Source organism: Gossypium raimondii, chromosome 2 (assembly GCF_025698545.1).
Source record: "Gossypium raimondii isolate GPD5lz chromosome 2, ASM2569854v1, whole genome shotgun sequence".
NCBI classification, from domain to species: Eukaryota; Viridiplantae; Streptophyta; class Magnoliopsida; order Malvales; family Malvaceae; genus Gossypium; species Gossypium raimondii.
Genome location: NC_068566.1, coordinates 27,417,599 through 27,436,961, shown reverse-complemented (window position 1 = coordinate 27,436,961; position 19,363 = coordinate 27,417,599). Strand labels below are relative to the sequence as shown.

Here is a 19,363-nt window from a genome sequence, read left to right as displayed (position 1 = left end):
CCCATTTTGAAACAGAACAGTAAACCTCAATAAATGCTTTCGCTGATTGCGTAATCTGCCATAACGTGAAAACCATCCCTTAGTTTATTAAGTTATAGAATTCCTCCTTTATTTCATAGAGAAAAGGAAAAGCATTAACTTCGCACTAACAAATCTCCCTTCAACGTCCAATGATTGTCTTAAACTTCGAACTGAAGCTACCATAAATTAAAGATGATCAGTTGAATAGGTCAATTTCAATTTTAGAAATTTTGAAGTCTTTTTGAATTTATTTATTTTTATTTGGAACATTTGAATTTTTTAAATTAAGTTACTTTAAGTTGTGTTGTGGGTTAAAGTCATTTTGAATTTTGATTTCTTCTTCACTTTTGAATAAAATGCTTTCCTCTTTCCAAATCAATGAAATGGAAGTTAAATTTGTAGCTAAACTGGAATAAGTTAGTTGATTATTGAATGGATAAAGTGGTTTGTTTTGTCGGTGTCACAGCTACGCAGTCATTCCTTTAACGCCAAGTTTTAGTCCCTAGTAAATTAACTAATTAACCAGAAATTCGTACAGTATGAAATTCTCACGTATATAAGAACGCAGCTCGAGTTCTATAAACACCACATTACATACAAAAATGGAAGCTAAAAGATCCCTATTAGCCATCTTCCTCCTCCTTTCCTTCCTCTCCATATCAACCGCAGCACCAACTCGAAAAACCCGAACCCGAAAACCATGCAAGAGCATGGTGTTTTATTTCCACGACATAATCTACAACGGCCATAACGCAAAGAACGCAACATCAGCCATTGTAGGTTCACCACAATGGGGGAACAAGACCATTTTAACAGGACAAAACCATTTCGGAGACCTGGTCGTGTTCGACGACCCCATTACCTTGGACAACAACTTGCATTCGAAACCAGTGGGTCGGGCCCAAGGGTTTTATATCTACGACAAGAAAGACATATTCACAGCTTGGTTGGGTTTCTCCTTCGTTTTCAATTCTACCCAACATAAAGGAAGTATAAACTTCGTCGGTGCTGATCCATTGATGAACAAGACGAGGGATATATCAGTGATTGGTGGAACAGGTGATTTCTTCATGGCTAGAGGAGTGGCTACTTTGATGACTGATGCCTTTGAAGGGGAAGTATATTTTCGTCTTCGAACTGATATTAATTTGTATGAATGTTGGTAAACCATTGAGTTTTTAATTTTCGATTAGAAACTTTTTTTAGTTGTTTGCATCTTGAAGAGTTTCATCAATGAAGAAGCACCGTATGAGACTGTAATTTGTGGTTAATAAGGGACCCTTCATGTTTGGCTTCTCATTGATTTGTTATATTCATTTGTTGTATTTCGAAAACAAGTTTTATATATTTTACATCTTTATTTTATGGTTGATATTAAAATTTATTGGTTGAAAAACAAATGTTTTGATTGCTTTAATTTTGTTTATATCAGTAATGTAACAACCCATATCCGGCCTAAACATTAAGATCAAGTCTGGAGAGTTATATAAGTCTAGATAAAACAATAGATAATTAGAAGAGAAATGACCAAACTCCTTCTACGTCGACCCGCCTAAGTCTGTAGGTTACCTGTAATCTAACAAACAGACTAAATGAGTTTCAACTTAGTGTATAACTTACATTTATAATTAATCAGTAACATAATAGACGTGATTTTGGTTTTTTATTAACCAGTCAATTTTAGGAATCAGATACAAAAATAGAAATAGAAAACATCAGATACAGTTGCAAACATTTCAGATTCAGATGCAGATTCCTAACCCCAACCGCTTCACACTATCTCCGTCCATCCCTACACACTATATAGGGTATCAAGTACCCATCCATCCCTACACACCACATAGTGATTATGTGTCACGTTACAAAATAATTGTAGTCAAGCTACTAGATCAGAATGCGACAAATCACCAAAGTTAGATATATGTTTGTGGCTTAGCCACCACATTCGACAGATTATTAAATTGCCCACACTTCCTCTTTTTCACAATCTCAACCCAATGCAGATGTAGATTTAACAAATATCAGATATGCGTATATAGTAGTACAAATTCAGGTCATGCTCATGTTATGCTATCACACTTACTTATGAGATTTCTTATAAAGTATTTACATGAAAATAACAGATTATTCAGTAATAGATCATCAAATAACGGTTACATTGTCTAATTCAGATCATATGGACCCTACGATAGGCCTATGCTCAATTTTAACTACATTTACGGCCCTAGGGAAAAAATTTAATTTTTGGGCCACACACCCGTGTGGTCTACACGGCTTAACACACAGTAGTGTGGCTCAAAATAGTGAGTTACATGGTCTGGACACACGCCTGTGTCTCTAGCTCGTGTGTCCCTAATTCCAAAATAGTGAGTTACACGACCTGCACAGACGCCTGTGCCTCTAGCCTATATGTCTCTAATTCCAAAATAGTGAGTTACATGGCTTACCACACGGCCTAACACACGACCTACCACATGGTTGTGTGGCACTGACAACCATGTTTTTTGGCCTCTTTCATTCGTAAGAATTCAGGTTTTCATTACACACCTAACACAGTTTCGACATAGAAGTGACTGAGGTGAATCCAGAGCCTAAAAACAACAATCCAAAGGCCAATTACACAGTTAATCACAACGAAACACTAGAATTAAAGTACAGAACCGAGTTGCATCGATAAGTTTCGATGAACCCTGAACTCAAAGATTCCACCTATTACCTTGGCACCAAACAGCAATTCATAGAACAAAAATGTTTGGGGAACGTAGTTCTCACGAACTTCGCCTACGAGAAGACCAAAAGAACACTTAATCAAAGAATTCAAGCAACTAAGCGAAACCTACTTCGACAAGATGAACAAACAATACTAATAGAAATTCATATCAAACTTATGCAATTATCCTAATAATTGAAGACAAAGAAATACGAAGTTTCCCAAGAAATAAAAAAAAAAACAAGGCAAAAGCGGGAAAAAGAACACGAGGGAGGGAAAATAAGGAAGAAAGAAAAAAAATAAGAAGAAGAGAAGGAAAATGTTTCCTTATTGTATACGCAGAGACTAGAACACAAAACCAAAAGGTATATAGAAGTTGACCTATTGAATCAGTAAGCTCATTCTTGATACAAATTAACCAGAAATAAATTTAAGTTGAGAATTGAAGGATAAGGGTAAAACCAAAATAAACAGAAACATTTAAGAAGGAAGACTCGAACCCCCAATCTCAAACACATAAACAAAACATTTAACCACAAATACAGAGGCTTAATTATTAATAAAATTTATCAAACAAATGTTCAGAATTTAGGGTGTTACATATATAAATTTACGATACTCCCTACATAAAAATAATTTTAAACCTAATATAAATATTTTTTCTCTAATTTGAATTTGATTAACCAATCATATAAAATATGAGAAATGATTATATGAAACAGGATACCATGTCATTTTATCTCTTTCTAATAATTTAATGTCATTTTAGTATTTTTATCCTAAAAAAAAATCAAATCCAACATAACCTGTTGAAATGTAGGATGAAAATGCTAGAATGATATTAAATTATTGAAAAGGGATACAAATGGTATGGTATCCTAGTTTCATATATTTTTGTCTCCATAAAATATATCTGATGAATTAAGATATAATACAAGTATAACACATTACAAACATAAAAAGTAAATTTTAAATTAAATTACTATAACTACACAGAATATAACCAGATAAAAAATAACATAAACATGATATAAAAATATCATTAATACATAAATTTATAATACTTTAAACATAAAAACATAATATAAAATGAACATTCTTAACTTAAAGTCTAAAAAAATAAAAATAGTATGTTACGAAGTAAAGGGATGCTTGCTAATGAGAAGGATGACTTTTAATAGGTTTTACAGTTTTGTATATATTGAAACGAGGGTTAAAGGAAAGTATTAATTTCATCATAAATAACATTTATGAAAGGTAAATTATCCACATAATGAGTTAATTGGAGGTACCAAATTAATTGGAAAAAGTAATATGCACTTAATTTTAAATAATAGTAATTTTTTATATTTTAATATAATTTTAAATAAAATATATCCAAGAATTAAACGCATATTTAATAAATTTTGTATACAAATTATTTAGCACTCTATCTATAATAATTGTTGAATAAATTTTAAAAAATTATTCTTACATAAATATTTTCTTTCACTTGTATCGTTAATTTAATTATTATTGATATATATTAGAAGAGATAAGAGATAATAATTATGTAAAGATGAATTGTATGTTTTGTTTTTCTGTTATTGATTCATTTTCAGTAATATTGGTTCATGAATCATGATCCTTCAAGATTTGATGCCATAATGATGGCTTACGTTTTGTTTACTTTGGTTGGTTGGAGAGTCTTAACGAAAGGTGGGAAATCATTATTAGCCCCCACTTCGTTAGGCCTCTCTATTTTAATTAATCAATAGTAAATGAATTTTAATTTGAGTTTTACTTATAATAGGTAATAATAATAATAAGTTGAAAATATTTTCTATATAGTAATAAGTTTGTCCGCTAGGTATCACATCTTAATCGACTTATATGACTTAAGATGTGCACCAACAACTTTAAATATATATCTAAAGATAAAACAAAACGATTAATAATAAATTTATTTTAAATTTTTCTTTGAGTATGGAAACTAAATTGTTCATCAAATTTTAAAAATAAAATATATATTTTTTCAAACAGATTGGACATGAATCCCAACCAATTTGTAAATTAATGTGTGAATTCACCTTTTAAGTAAGTCCAAGTAAAACTTAAAATAAAATAAAAATTTAATTTAAAAATTAAAAGAATAATTTAGAAATAATTTTAGCTTTTATAATGTATAATGACACCTTTGAGAATTGAATTTTTATTGAAAATGCAATATATTTTATTATTATACCGGATATATACGGATAGATTTTTTAAGGTATGGTATAAATAATTAACGTTAGAAATTGTGAGGCTAAAAATAATTAAATATGAAAATAATAAAATTATTAAAGATATGAGAAAACAAAAATTATTAAAAATAATATTGATGCTTGAAAAATTCAAAATGAAGAAATTTATATATGAAATAAAATGGAATATAATGTGTGTGAGCTTAACTCGGATTTTAATATTTAAAGTTAAGCTCGAATCATTTTAAAATTTATAATGTATTCATTTTATTATTTTATATATATGGTGTAATTTATATCATGTAAAAATAAATATATTATACTAGAATATAAATATTGAAAATACATTAAATCATTTTTCTAAAATTATTAAATTCTTTGTGTTTAGAAATTTAATAAAAGAAGGAGATATATAGTGATAGTAATACATATAATTAATAAATATTAGACAAAATAATTATATTTTTAAAGGTAAAATAATTATTTTTAAAAATAATAATAATATGGGCAGACCTAATAGATTTAGATTAACTATTTATGAATATGAATAGATTTAAATAAAGTTTAAGATTTATATTTTGAGTCGATGAAGCCATAATTAATATTAATATAATGTATAACTTGGTCCAAACACGGTTTAATTCAAGCTAAAATTAATTAACCCAACATATATGTGTGTTTGAAGTGGAAGTTATTTTCATATAGTTGAAGATTTTTCTCAAAGATATTATTAAAAGTACTGACATAATCATCCTTATATATGAAAATAACTTTTAAAAATTATTGGAAGGTAAGTTTTACACACGCAATTTTCTTCAAACAACATGAATTGAGATTTTATTATGATGTGTTTCTTAAATAATTTCGAAAACTTGAATTTGATTTATTATATAAATGGTAAAAATAGAATGCATATATTATGGATAAATTCATAAAGATTTAATTCAATATATATTAAAAATATAAAAATATGAATTTATCAAATTTAAAATAATTTTAAAATTCATTGCTATTAGCATATCATAAATTTAAAAATCATCATGAATGTTATATTTCTAAATAAATTATTATTTAATTTATACTATTTTTAAATCTAAATCTAAATTTTAAAATATTAGTTCCCAAATGTAAACCTAAGAAATTCTATATATGTTAGGTCTTGAAAGAGTTTTTAAATGGTAGCCACAAAACTCACTGCAATCATTGTGTTTTCTTTCCTCCTCTGTCTCCTTCTCATCAATAGCTCTAACAGCACTCAGACCAAAGAAAATTGGAGCATCGTCGGCCCTATAAACCAAACGTGTCTTACTTACATGATATTTACAAAGGCAATAAAGGGAAGAATACAACTTCAACCATACTGGGTGCATCAGCTTGTGGCCAAAGGGGACCATTAAGTAGGTTATATTTTATGGTCCCATATCTTGGAAAACAATCTACATTCTACCCAAGTTGGACTTGCACGTGGTTGTTATCTCTATGACAATATAATTTTTTTTTTCACTTGGATGTGGAATTCCTTCAAGAAAGAAATTGTTGAAGCCAATGAAAATTTCTTAACTCATGGGAAGCTTCTTATTAGACTAGAATTAAATATATATTTACTATTCTAATTAATATTAAATAATAATATATGAATTAATATTCATTATTTAATACATTGAAAGCGTATAAAAGTTATATACTATCAATTAAAATAATTACGATATGTTATTTTATTAATGCATTAAATTTAAAAACTATTAATCTCAGTAATGAAGTGTCACGTAAGTAATTGGGTATAAAAATAATACACGATCAATATATTGAATATTAACTCATAATATATTTGAATTTAATATTAAAATTTGGGTTTGTGTTAGAATTGTTTATGGGTTAGGTCGGGTTAGGTTCAGACAGGGTCTAAACATGGTATTAATATACTTCATATTTGATCAAGCCTAGCCCCAAATATGGGTCTAAAGTTTTACCAAAACATTTCCATATTTGCAAAAAATTAACTAAAAGCCCATTTTAGGCCTACCATATTATTTTTAATTTTTTTAAAATATTTATATTATTTTTATATAATATTTAATTTTTATATATTTTTATTTACTGAATTTTTTTATATAATCATCTTAATATTATTTTTAACGTTTACATTGTAGTATTATATATTTAGTATACATTTTTAATGTGTTATAAATTACATCATAGATAAAAATAACATAATATAAAATATTATAAACTTAAAAACTAGTCCCAGTAAGCCAAGCTCAGGCCTTAAATATTCAAATCTAAGCCTGACCCATATCTTAAACATGCTTAATTTTTTGTCCAAACCTCTTTTTTGGGTCTAATATTTTTTCCCAAACCCTCCCAAATTTTAGACAGATCTTTGAGCCTGATAGGTATCCCGACCCATGACCAGGTCTAGCTTAAAAAACAAGAAACAAAAAATTTATTTGGTAATGTCTTAAACAATTTATTTTACAAACACAAACAAATACAAACAATTTATTTTACAAATACAAACATGGGTATAAAAATTTATGTTTGCATTTGTAAAATAAATTGTTTAAGACATTACCAAATAAATTTTTTGTTTCTTGTTTTTTAATAAAGGAAAAAGTAGGGATGTTAAAAAGCAGTGGCAGAGCGTAATGGGGACTCAAAGGGGCCATGACCCCCATAAAATGGTAAAATTTTAATTTAGGCCCTTTATAATTTATAAAATTTGAAATTAGTAATGGTAAAATTACAATTTTCTCCCCAAAAATGATAAAAATTTGATTTATAACTTTAAGAATTATAAAAATATAGGCTATTAAAATGATGAAATTGCATTTTTAATATCGTAAAAATATACAATTTAATTTCGGTCCCCCTAAAAAAAATTTCAGACTCTGCCACTGTTTAAGAATCAAACCCAAAACTTGATGTTAACCAAATTTTAGCAATGATATCATCAGAACAATAAAGACGAAAGAAATCAAGATTCCAAGAACCATCACCTGTGACCATCTTGTTGAGGGGACAATTCATGTCTACATTTCGAAGCAGATGAGATATGTTTAACCAAAGGACCAATCTTTGGGATTCAAGGATCCCTCCAACAATTTATATCTTTTCCATTACTCATTGACCATAGTAGATTTTCGCGAATTAGGAGCCATACCTTGACAAGAGACCGCTAAAGAAATAAGCCCTACACTCTCGAGAGAGACTCCGGTAAACCATCTTGCACACTATAATTCGATCTAAGAATTTGAACCCATAGAGCATTAGAGTTTGTCACAATGTTGAAACCAATCTCCATCATGAAGGAGGTGTTGTGATCTCTTAAGTGCCTCAACCCAAGCCCACAATGTGCCTAGGTTGACTGACCGAATCCCAATTCACCAAAGCCGGCTTACGAGTTTCGTTATAAGACCCCCATATGAATTTCCTGACCATCTGTTCAATCTCGTCACACAATCCCTTAGAGATCATCATAGATTGCATGAAATAACTTGGGATTGCCAGTAACACTGATTGAGCCAAAGTGATCCTTCCAGATAGAAAAATTTTTCGAGCATCCCAACTTGAAAGTTTGTTGCGCACTCTATCAACAACGAAACACAGGGTATTGTTCATTACCTTGTCATGAAAGAGGGACACTCCTAGATAGCATCCCAAATTGTGCACCATTTGATAACCAAAGAATTTACTAATGCTTCTTCTTAAATTATCGTCAACACCTCTCGAGAAGAAGATGTTGGATTTTTTTAGATTAATTCTATGACCCGAGAAATCACAAAAGGTATCTAGGACTCCTTTGATGACCTTTTCCTAATGTTTTTCAGCTTGACCAAATTGGATCAATTCATCTGCAAAAAAAAGGTGAGACAAGGGTGGGCCTGAACGAGACATGTGCATAGGATTCCACTCACCAAAGTTAATAGCAGAGCGGATGCTGTGACCCAACCACTCCATACATGGAATAAAAAGATACAAAGACAATGGACAACCCTGACAAACATCCCTAGTTGGTCAAAATTTTTGCGTTGGGACCCCATTCCAAAGAATCTGCATCGAAGAATTCGTGATAGCAGACATAATGACGTTATAGAAGGAATTAGGAATACCTGTAGCCTGGAGTGAGGCTTCAATAAACTCCCAGCGCACTCGATCGTAAGCTTTCTCAAGGTCAATCTTAATAGACATCCACCTTCTACTTTTTTGGTTACTCCTCATAGAATGAATTACCTTGTGGTGCCCCAAACCCGATCGGGACAGTTCAACCCAAATTTCGAATGTCACATTAGCCATCGCAGTGACTCTCTATTTAAACCACCACAAAACACACCAACCGACCAATCACACCACATATTAAACATGGAAGATTTAATAAAAACTTAATATCGTGTTTCCATTGAGCTACTTTTATCAACAATCAACAACAAGACTAATTCAATATCTAATATTTAACAGACAATTACCTCAAAAACTTTAGTTAAACATATATGCATGTAGTAGGGTATTTTTCAAAGGTTATATTTGTAGGGACTAGGAAAACCATTGAGTTTTAAAACGTATAATTATATTTAAAATGTAATATATAGTAACATATTAGGAAAAAATCCATTTCACAAAGTTTAACAATAGTATTGTAGGATTTAATGCTTAAGTCTTATTTTGGAAAATTTATTAAAGCATCTCACACAACCTCATAACATTATTAATTAATTAGTTAGCAGACATTTAACAGTTTACATGACTTGACCAAAATTTGTGTTACATCTTCATGCCAAGCACATGTTTGTATCCAAACCATACATAAAATATCTAAGGCTTACCTCATTGACTAGCAACTCTTCAACTTACACTTACAAGTTAGTCGAACAGTTATTCAAACCAATTATCAAACAATCATAATCCATCATTCAATCATTTATCTAACGTAATGATAAAATTTTTAAACCAAACAATTAAATAGTCCATAGTGTCCAATTACAACCTGACAATTATAAGTAAGTCTAATACTAAATCCCATAATTTGGTCTCACATTGCCTTCCACACTGGGTTTGGGAACACAACGACATACCCATATATAGCCTCGATTTGGATCACTTGGATGACTCACTCCCACATCTCTTCACAAGCTAAGTCGCTGTATTATTATAAAAGAGAGGGTGGGCTTATGAAAGCTTAGTGAGTGCTCAAATATACTACAAATAAACACATCAACTAGGTTAAAAGGTCACAAATAATAATAATTCACATATTATTGCAGTCTACACAAAATAGTAACTTACATGACACAATAGTTCTCATACAATAAGCAGTGCATATATAATTAGTAATTCACATAAAATAGGTAGATCACATAAATTATCAATTCGTACCAAACATCTATTCATATGAAATAACAATTCTTACCAAATGACAGCTCATGCAAAATAATAATTCATATGAAATATCAGTTCATACCGAATAACAATTCATGCAAAATAACAGTTCATGCTCCATCATAACTCATATATCTCAAATAATGATAAATTGACATTTTTGTGTTTATGAAACATATAGGGAACTCTATCACCACCTATAAGTGGACTCTATTACCACACATTAAATAAATGGATCTCCAAAACACACCACGTGACTCATAAAGTCGTACGCTATCTCCATGTAAGTGTAGCATGTATGCTCACACTCTCCAAACACACCACACTATTTACGGTGAATGGGGCTTTGCTCAAACTTCCCTTATCTGTCCAACACATCTCCAGGCCATAATGCCCATCGCAATAAATATCATAAGTTCATTCAATTTATTCACCATTAAAATCACACAGTTTATATACTCAACGATTCAACCAATATTGTAAGGATTTGCACAAGGAAGAAGTTAAGGTTCGTATATGTTACCTTAGGCTGTGTACTAGAGTTTAAATGTAGCATATTAAACCACTCACCTTAGCAACCATTGCTTCAACTACCATATTCAAGTAAGCTTCTATTTGCCTTTGTCCATGGTTGTATAGACACCAAATAAATTGACACTTTTCACACACATCAAACACATTACAAAGGCATTACTAAATCAAAAAAACACCATTAAATCATTCCAAAATCCTAGATCAAAGCCTATAAACCTCTATATAAAAAAATTAACTAGTTTTGTCGAAATAGGTGTTTAACCACTCAAATATCACTTCTAAGCTTAGATTTCAACTTCATACATCCTAAATACAATCTAATTACATATCTAAACCATCAATTTTACCCAATTTCACCGATTTAATTTTTCCAAAAAATCAAGCTTATGTGATCTTTTAAAAGGGAACATTAAATTTGCTTAAATTCATTAAGGATTTATTAAATTAAGATCAAAACCTTTTAATTAGATCAAAATGAGTAAGAAATCACTTTAAAACCAAAGCTTAGCCAAGAAATATGAGATCTACCATTTTCAAGCCAAAAATCAACTTAAAATCAAGTCATATATTGAGATCTTGATTAAATAATTTAAATCTCGAATTGAAATAACAACTCACTTAGCTTAATCATAAAAAGTTAGAATCTCACCTCAAATTTACAAAGTTGATGAGCTATGGAGTTAATTCAAGCTAAAATGTGTGAAGATCTCTTGAGGATTTTAAGAATGAAAACATGAGTGTTCTTCAAAATTGAAAAGAGATTTTGTGTTTAGAGAGCCTAGGAATAAAAAATGAACTAATTTTGGGAGAAAAGCTTTGATTTGGTGTTTGGAAAATTTTTAAAGATGAAGAATGGTAGGGAAGGAGATGTGGGGGTTGTTAAATAGGCAACCCATTTTTAAAAATTTGGCCATTGCCCATTTAACCACCTCCAGTTTCTTCCCCTTTTCAAATAGGTCCTTACTTTTCAATTAAAACCAATTTCAAAATTACTTTCAAATAAAACCTTGTTTTTATAAATCCTTTTTCATCAAATTAATTCTCAGACACCTAATTTTAATTTTCTAACCTAAAATTACTAAATCTAATTATTCTAATATTTTATTTAACGAATTTCTAATTATTTAATTATAAAATATATTTACGGTTTTCAGTTCACTAACCCCCAATTTAGTTACCCGATTCTCTTAACCCAATTTTTGGGATGTGACATACCTCTTACCCAATGATAATGTTATTTGTGATGTTTCTGCCTGTTACGAAGCTGGCTTGTTCTAGCGCGATAATCTTCAGAAAATTGACTTTGAAGTAGTTTGCTATGACTTTCATAACTAGTTTGTAGAGGACCAAAAAAAGACTGATGGGATGAAATTGAAAGAAGTGTTCTAGATTTTGAATCCTAAGGATAAGCACAATGAGCGCGTTGTTTAAGTTTGAGTCAATCTGCTCACTAGAAAAACCACTTTTAACCCATTCAGAAACTGAAAGACCAACATGCTCCCATTGACTTTGATAGAATAAGGCATGAAAGCCATCACTACCTGGGGCCTTTAGGGGAGCCATATCAAAAAGTGCAATCTTAATTTCCTCATCAGAAATTGGTGTGTTTAAGAAACAAACGTCTTCCTCACATAGGCACGGAAAGGCATTAGGAGGTAAATTTCTCATGGACATGGATGTTCGCCATATAACTTATCATAAAATGTATCTGCTTTAAATTTTAGCTTATCTAGTTCAAAAATCCCTTCCCCCAAGTCATTTTTAAGGGCTCCAATTCTATTTTATTTCCTCCTTCTCCAAGTTCACGTATGAAAGAGTTTGGTGTTGCGGTTACCAAGGGATAACTAGTTACATATTAACTTTTGACACAACAAGAGTTCTTCGTGATACAACACATTTTCTACCTCTTTCTTGACCTTCATTTCAACCTGATGAAGGTAGACATAATTCGCATAGTCCAAGGCTCTTTGGATACTATTGAGTTTCCCAATCAACTATCTTTTTCGAGAAGAAATGTGACCATACACAGTTTTGTTCCAGAGTCTAACTTGATTTGTAAAGTCAGAATGGGTCTTTGACATATTTTCGGAAACACATCAATTCTACTAGACAAAATCAGAAAAAGCAGGATGCTCAACCCAACCTGCAAAAAAACGAAAAGGGCGTCCCCTAGGTGAATAGAGCTCACACTTGAGGGAGACTTATAGGGGACTGTGATCTAATTTGAGTCTTGGAAAGTGAGAAACTGTGCTCTGTGAGAAAAGCAACACTCCGAGCATTATTGCAAATGGCCCTATCTAATATTTCAAAACCCTCGCCTCGTTGTCATGTAAATTGTGGCCCTTAAAAACCCAAATCATATAGCTCATTAGAATCTATAAAGTCATCAAGCAGTGTACATCATTTTCCTAGGGTTCGTCCCTCTCTCTTTTCACTAGAGGCAAGGATGCCATTGAAGTCTCCAATTGCTAGCCATGGGGTCTTATCAATCGGAATAATGTTTTCTAAAGCTCCTTAAAGAAGCCTTATTTTTCGATTATCTGGACTACCATAGACCATTGTGATCAAGAAAGGATGCTTGTGAATACTATCCAAAACCCGGATGAGAATGAACTAAGGGTGGTTCTTGAGGACCTCAACTTGAAGTGTGTCTTTCCAACTGATCGAAATCCCACCCGAATAACCAACCGCCTCCACACGGTGAGAAAGCTAGAAACACACCTTAGCAATAATCGAATCCACTTTGTCGCCATTAAATCTTGTTTCCAAAAGCCCAACCAAATCTAGCTTGTATTCTCTATTATATTCATCGAACAAGCGGGAAAACTTGGAGCTAGTGCCCCCCATCAGTTCCACCAAAAAATGTTAATGTTCATGATAATAAATTAAAGAGAAGACGAGAAACCACTATTGCGCCAAAGGCAAGTCGACGCCATCATCCTGATTCCCATTTTCTTCAACAGTTTTATCCACCTCACTTGCTACTTGCGAGCTAATGAGATTGGCCATAGAAAGTATAACATGTTGTAGTGGCACATGGGGGCTAGCAGCTGCTTTAAATCAGCCTCCACAACCACACAATGACTTATTAAGGTTCTTCCCAAATCTACCACCACCACCCTTTTTTTCTGTATTCTGCCCATTGGCACTCAAATTAGGCTTCGCAGTTTTGTTCGTTTCCTCAAATGTGGGATTTTCGAGAGAACTGGGGATTAAGTTCTCTTTAAAAACTACTATTGTATGTCAGTTTGAACTAAGCAGATTAGGATTTAAATCAATAGTTGTTTCAAAGGGGCCTTCACAAATGGAATTAAAGTGGACCAACAACTTACCTGCAGCTGGATCGATGTTGGGCAACGGCCTAGGATTAGTCCACTCCACAGACTCGAGTTTCGAAATCCCGTGTGGGCTCTTGCCCCATAATACCTTCGCACGATTTCCCTAGCCTAGAGGTGTGACCCATCTTTCCAGTGATAGTTTCCAAAGCATGACCTGAGACAACCTTTTTAGATCCAAGAGAGTTTTGACTGAAGTCTATTTTATTAGTGCCAGAATAAGTCGTAGACACACGTTAAAATCTATGAGATCGCCAATTTTGCTCACCCACCAGGCCAACACCTGGCATGCTACTTTTGGCTTCTATAGATTTTAAAAATTCTTCTTTTTTAAACCTAGTCCCTAGCATGTTTGTTGTCGTTTCATCTCCAGCTGCGTTGTCCTTTTCCATTAATGAAAGAATATTTAAACGAGAATCCTCTTTATTTCTAGCCTTGAGATTTTCTTGTCGATAGCACAAATGATTATGAGTTTTCCTCGATTTGCGCTCCACTACCATCCAAGGCCCAAATAGTTTAGTCACCTCCACCAGAATCGGGATCTTCGGCCTGTGCATAGAATCAGGTTATTTCTCTTGAAAGGGAGATCGATCAGATGTAGCAGAGGGACAAAGGTATTTCAAATGCCCATAGCAACCACAAGAGAAGTAGATCGTCGATAATGATTTGAACTCTACTCTCTAAATCCTTCCATTAACCATAACTTGAGCTGTAAGTTGTTTTTCCAAATCGACATATACTACCATTCTTACAAATCTACCCCTCATACAACTGTCGGTCTTGATATCTAGCCGGGCCACCGTGCCAACCAAACTACCAATCTCTTCTAAAACCCTTCGCTGATACAAGAAACTGAGTAAGCCAAGAAAGTAGATCCAGGCCAAGGTAACACTTGCAATGGGTTTCAGGGGGTTGAAATCAGTTGTCCATGCCTATATTGTGAGGTAATGACCAAACACCACCAACGGGCATTGGGTAAGAACTAGTTCATAGTCCTCTTTGTTCTAGAATCTAACCAAAAAATAACCATTCTCCATGCCCATAAGGTGAAAAGGTTGTGAGGTTTTTGAAAGGCTGAAATTTAGTTGTGGAGAGCAGTGTACCCTATGTTACGCCCCAATAATTTGACTACAACAGTTGTCTCCATACCTTTTACTAGGAGTTTTTGAATTCATTCTTAAAAATCAATCACCGGTATGCCATTAACGATATATTTCAATATATCATCCTCCGAGAACACAAGATCTTTGCTTCCCCGAATACCCAAATTAGTAGGCTTTGTGACTTTCTTTCCAAATAGTTTTTCTTTTCAAGAGCTTCTAGACGCCGAAATCGCGTTGGATTCCATAACCACATCTAGGTCACTGCCGCCTCCTCCGCCATCACCTATTGAGAGCAAATATTTGTTCATTTTTACTAATTGTATATCCAATCTAATATATATTAAAAAAGTATAAAAACATGGATTTACCAAATTCAAAATAATTTTAAAATTTTAAAATTCATTGCTATTTAGGCTCTTAGCAAATTCAGTAAATTTGAGAAATCATTATGAATATTATATTTCTAAATAAGTTAATATTCAATTTATACTATTTTTGAAATATAAATCTAAAAATTTAAAATATTAGTTCCCAAATGTCACCCTAATAAATTCTATATATGTTAGGTCTTGGAAGAGCTTTTAAATGCAATAAATGGTAGCCACAAAACTCACATCAACTATTGTGTTTTCTTTCATCCTCTTTCTCCTCCTCATCAATTGCTCTAACAACACTCAGACGAAAGAAAATTAGAGCATCACCGACCCTATAAACCAAACGTGTCTTACATGAAAATCTTTATAATGGTAATAAAGGGAAGAATGCAACATCAACCATAATGTGTGCACCAGCTGTAACACCCCTAACCCATCTTTGTTACCGAACTAGGGTTACGGAGCATTACAGTACAGATTAGGACATTTATAATCAACTAGAAACAATAATTTAAAAAAATGATAATATTCAATAGCTTATAAAAACCAGGGTAAAAATACACTTACAGACCTTAAATTGATCTTATAGAGCCCTAAATATAGTTTGGGAACAATCCAGGACTAATTTGACTCAAAACAGAAAAAAATGCAAAAAATTGAAAATTTTGGAAACAGAGGTCACACGATCGTATGGCATCACACATGGCCGTGTGACTTCACACATGGCCGTTTGGCCAAACCGTGTAACTAACTATAATAGAGTGAAAAATCTTGTACCTAAAAATTAATAAGACACATGGTCGTGTGTGTCACATGGGCGTGTGGCATGGCTGTGTGAACCTAAAAGAGCTTCTAAAACAAGATAAACTTTTGTCCAACACCTAGGTTCCAAGCCAAATCAAAATCAAACATTTCCATACTTTAAAAACACATTTAAACAAGTCAAAAACATGCCAAAACAACCAATACTACTCACTTTCAAAAGGGCATGCATAAGAATTTAACATCACATGTCTGCACCATGTTTACAAAACATCCTCAAAAAGGGCAATAAAACACAAATAGACCTGACACCTAATCAAAAAAAACCAAGATACTATTTAAACCCTATTATATGTCATTTATAACCTTAACCAAAGTATCTGAAAGCTACCAAAATGATGATTGGATAGTGTGATTGTGCTCCAATGAAATTCCAACCATCGAGCTTTCTAATGATCTACAAGAAAAGAAAGACAAATACATAAGCATATAATGCTTAGTAAGCTTGTATAAAACGTAAACAAGAGCTTGCCAAAAAGGCTTTATCTATAAAGTTAATACATTATTCCATTATCATGCTCATGTGTATCTCCGATTCATATTTTCAATCACCATTCTTGCAAGTTGGTGAACTTCTACATAACACATTCAACATCTATCTAGTGTAACATTTACACATCTCAAATTTTTGCTTAAAACTTTAATACCCATTGAACCAAACAAATCTACTTAGGATACATGGGACTATGTTTACACAAAGTGTGCCTATACATGTAAGTATAACTGTATCCTGAAATGCTCACAGGTTCAATGAATTGGGCCTGCTCACACGTAATGTGGGTCGGGATGTTAGACTACACGATGCTACTCACACAAGCTGTGGAGAATCCGTAACAATTGCAGGACCTTAGCCATTGGTACGACATCTAGACCAGCACCCGAAAACGTATAATCCCTAATGACGTGTCATTTGTATCTTAAGTATTCATAAGGCTCAAACGGGGCATATTTCCATATCATTCCATAATTCTCAACATTTTACACACATTATCTTAATTTTCATAAGCTTACACTATCGTCTAAATAACAAATTAACAATTCATATACAAAGAAATTATACAAAACACAACATAAATAAATTTTCTATCAAATTACAAAATTAGTTAGTTTACCATCAAACGAACTTACCTCGACTACACGATTGCACAAAAGGTATTGACGACTAATCTGAAGCTTTGTCCTTTCCACAATTCGAGTCCGGTTTTTGCGTATCTTGATCTAAATAATAGTTTTATTTAATTAAATCATTCAAAATCAACTTAATATAGCTAATTCAAACTCATAATTCTTTTGAAGGTGATTTTACAAAATTACCCTCAACACTTTAACATTTGTACAATTAAGTCCTTAACCCGAAATTCACAATTTAACCACAATCCATACAAAACTAAACTAGCCAATTTTTCTATGTTTTCATTTCAACCCAAAGTTTCCATCATTTCACATTATTCACATTGCATTTTACTATACTCTCAAATAGGTCCTTAAACTCAAAATCATCAATAATCATTTAATAAAATACTTATACTTAACCTTCAAACTCAAGGATTTAACAGCTAAGTTCACAAAAATACTTATCTCATTCATGGTAAGTTCCTAAACTTCTAACCATTTCACAAATCAACCATTGGGTTAGCTAGATTGAGCTAAAATTAACTCAAAATCATAAAAATAGATAGAAACGAACTTCAAAAACTCACCCCAAGCAAACAAAAGATGTTGGTCGAACACCCTTGTTCCAATAATGGGGTTTCACGGTTGGTGAAAGAAGAAATAAAATCTAATACATTTTTCTTTTGCTTGTTTCCCCCTATCACCTAATACTTAACCATTTATTCTATATTATTTTATATATTTTATTAAATGTCATCATGAAATTTGAAAAGTTGGTAAACCACCGTCCACTATCCTATGACATGGTATATTTACCATTTAAGTCCACCTATTTCCCTTTTTATGGTTATTTGGTACATTTCACTAATAGAATTAAACTTCTGTAACTTTTACGATCTAATCATTTCTGCTTAATTAGCGGTTCAAACATTTAAATTTCCTAACTAATGTTTAATATGAATTTACTAAATGTTTGTAAATATTAAATTAATAATATTTATTGATTCTCTTGTCGTAACTATGGTCCAAAACCACCATTTCCAACACCACTGAAATCGAGTTGTTACAACTCTCCCTCCCTTAAAGAAGTTTCATCCTCAAATATCTTACCACAGAACCTGCTCAGATATTGCAATATTATAGCTTCTTTCAGTTGCCATGTAGCTTCTTTAATCCCATAACGATGCCAAAGAACATTTATTAAAGCTATGCATTTATTTATCAACTCTTTGGCTTTTTGAGCCAAAATTTTAACTAGTTCCTCACTATATGACATATCAAGCTATATTTCCACATCTACTGTGAAATCACATGTGAGGGATCAAGTCTATAACGTCACAACATGAATACATGGAAAACTTTATGAATTTTCTCCAACTCTAACGACAAATCTAAACGACAAGCAGCTGACCCAATTCTCTCGATAATCTCAGACGACCCAATGAAACACAGACTAAGTTTTCCTTTTTAGCCAAAAAAGAGAACTTTCTTCCAAGGTGATACTTTCAAGAATATTCTTTTGCCAACCTGAAACTCGATTTCCTTTCTTTTCAAATCTGCATAAGACTTCTAAATATCAGAAGTAGCTTTCAAACATTCTCGTATTACCTTAACTTTTTCTTCGGTTTCACAGATCAAATTAGTTTCGAAAAGCTTCTCTCACTCAATTCAATCCGGTATAAAAGAGTTCTACACTTTCGACCATACAAAGCTTCATACAAGGCCATTTTAATACTCGATTGGTAATTGTTAT

General features: G+C 32.2%; 1 protein-coding gene across 1 annotated transcript; it reads left to right on the top strand.

The window, feature by feature from the left end:
• Nucleotides 1-590: 590 nt before the first annotated feature.
• Nucleotides 591-1,401, top strand: LOC105788257 (dirigent protein). Its single transcript, XM_012615057.2, has one exon. The coding sequence runs from the start codon at nucleotides 624-626 to the stop codon at nucleotides 1,185-1,187; it is 564 nt and encodes a 187-aa protein (XP_012470511.1). The 5' UTR covers nucleotides 591-623; the 3' UTR covers nucleotides 1,188-1,401.
• Nucleotides 1,402-19,363: the final 17,962 nt, after the last annotated feature.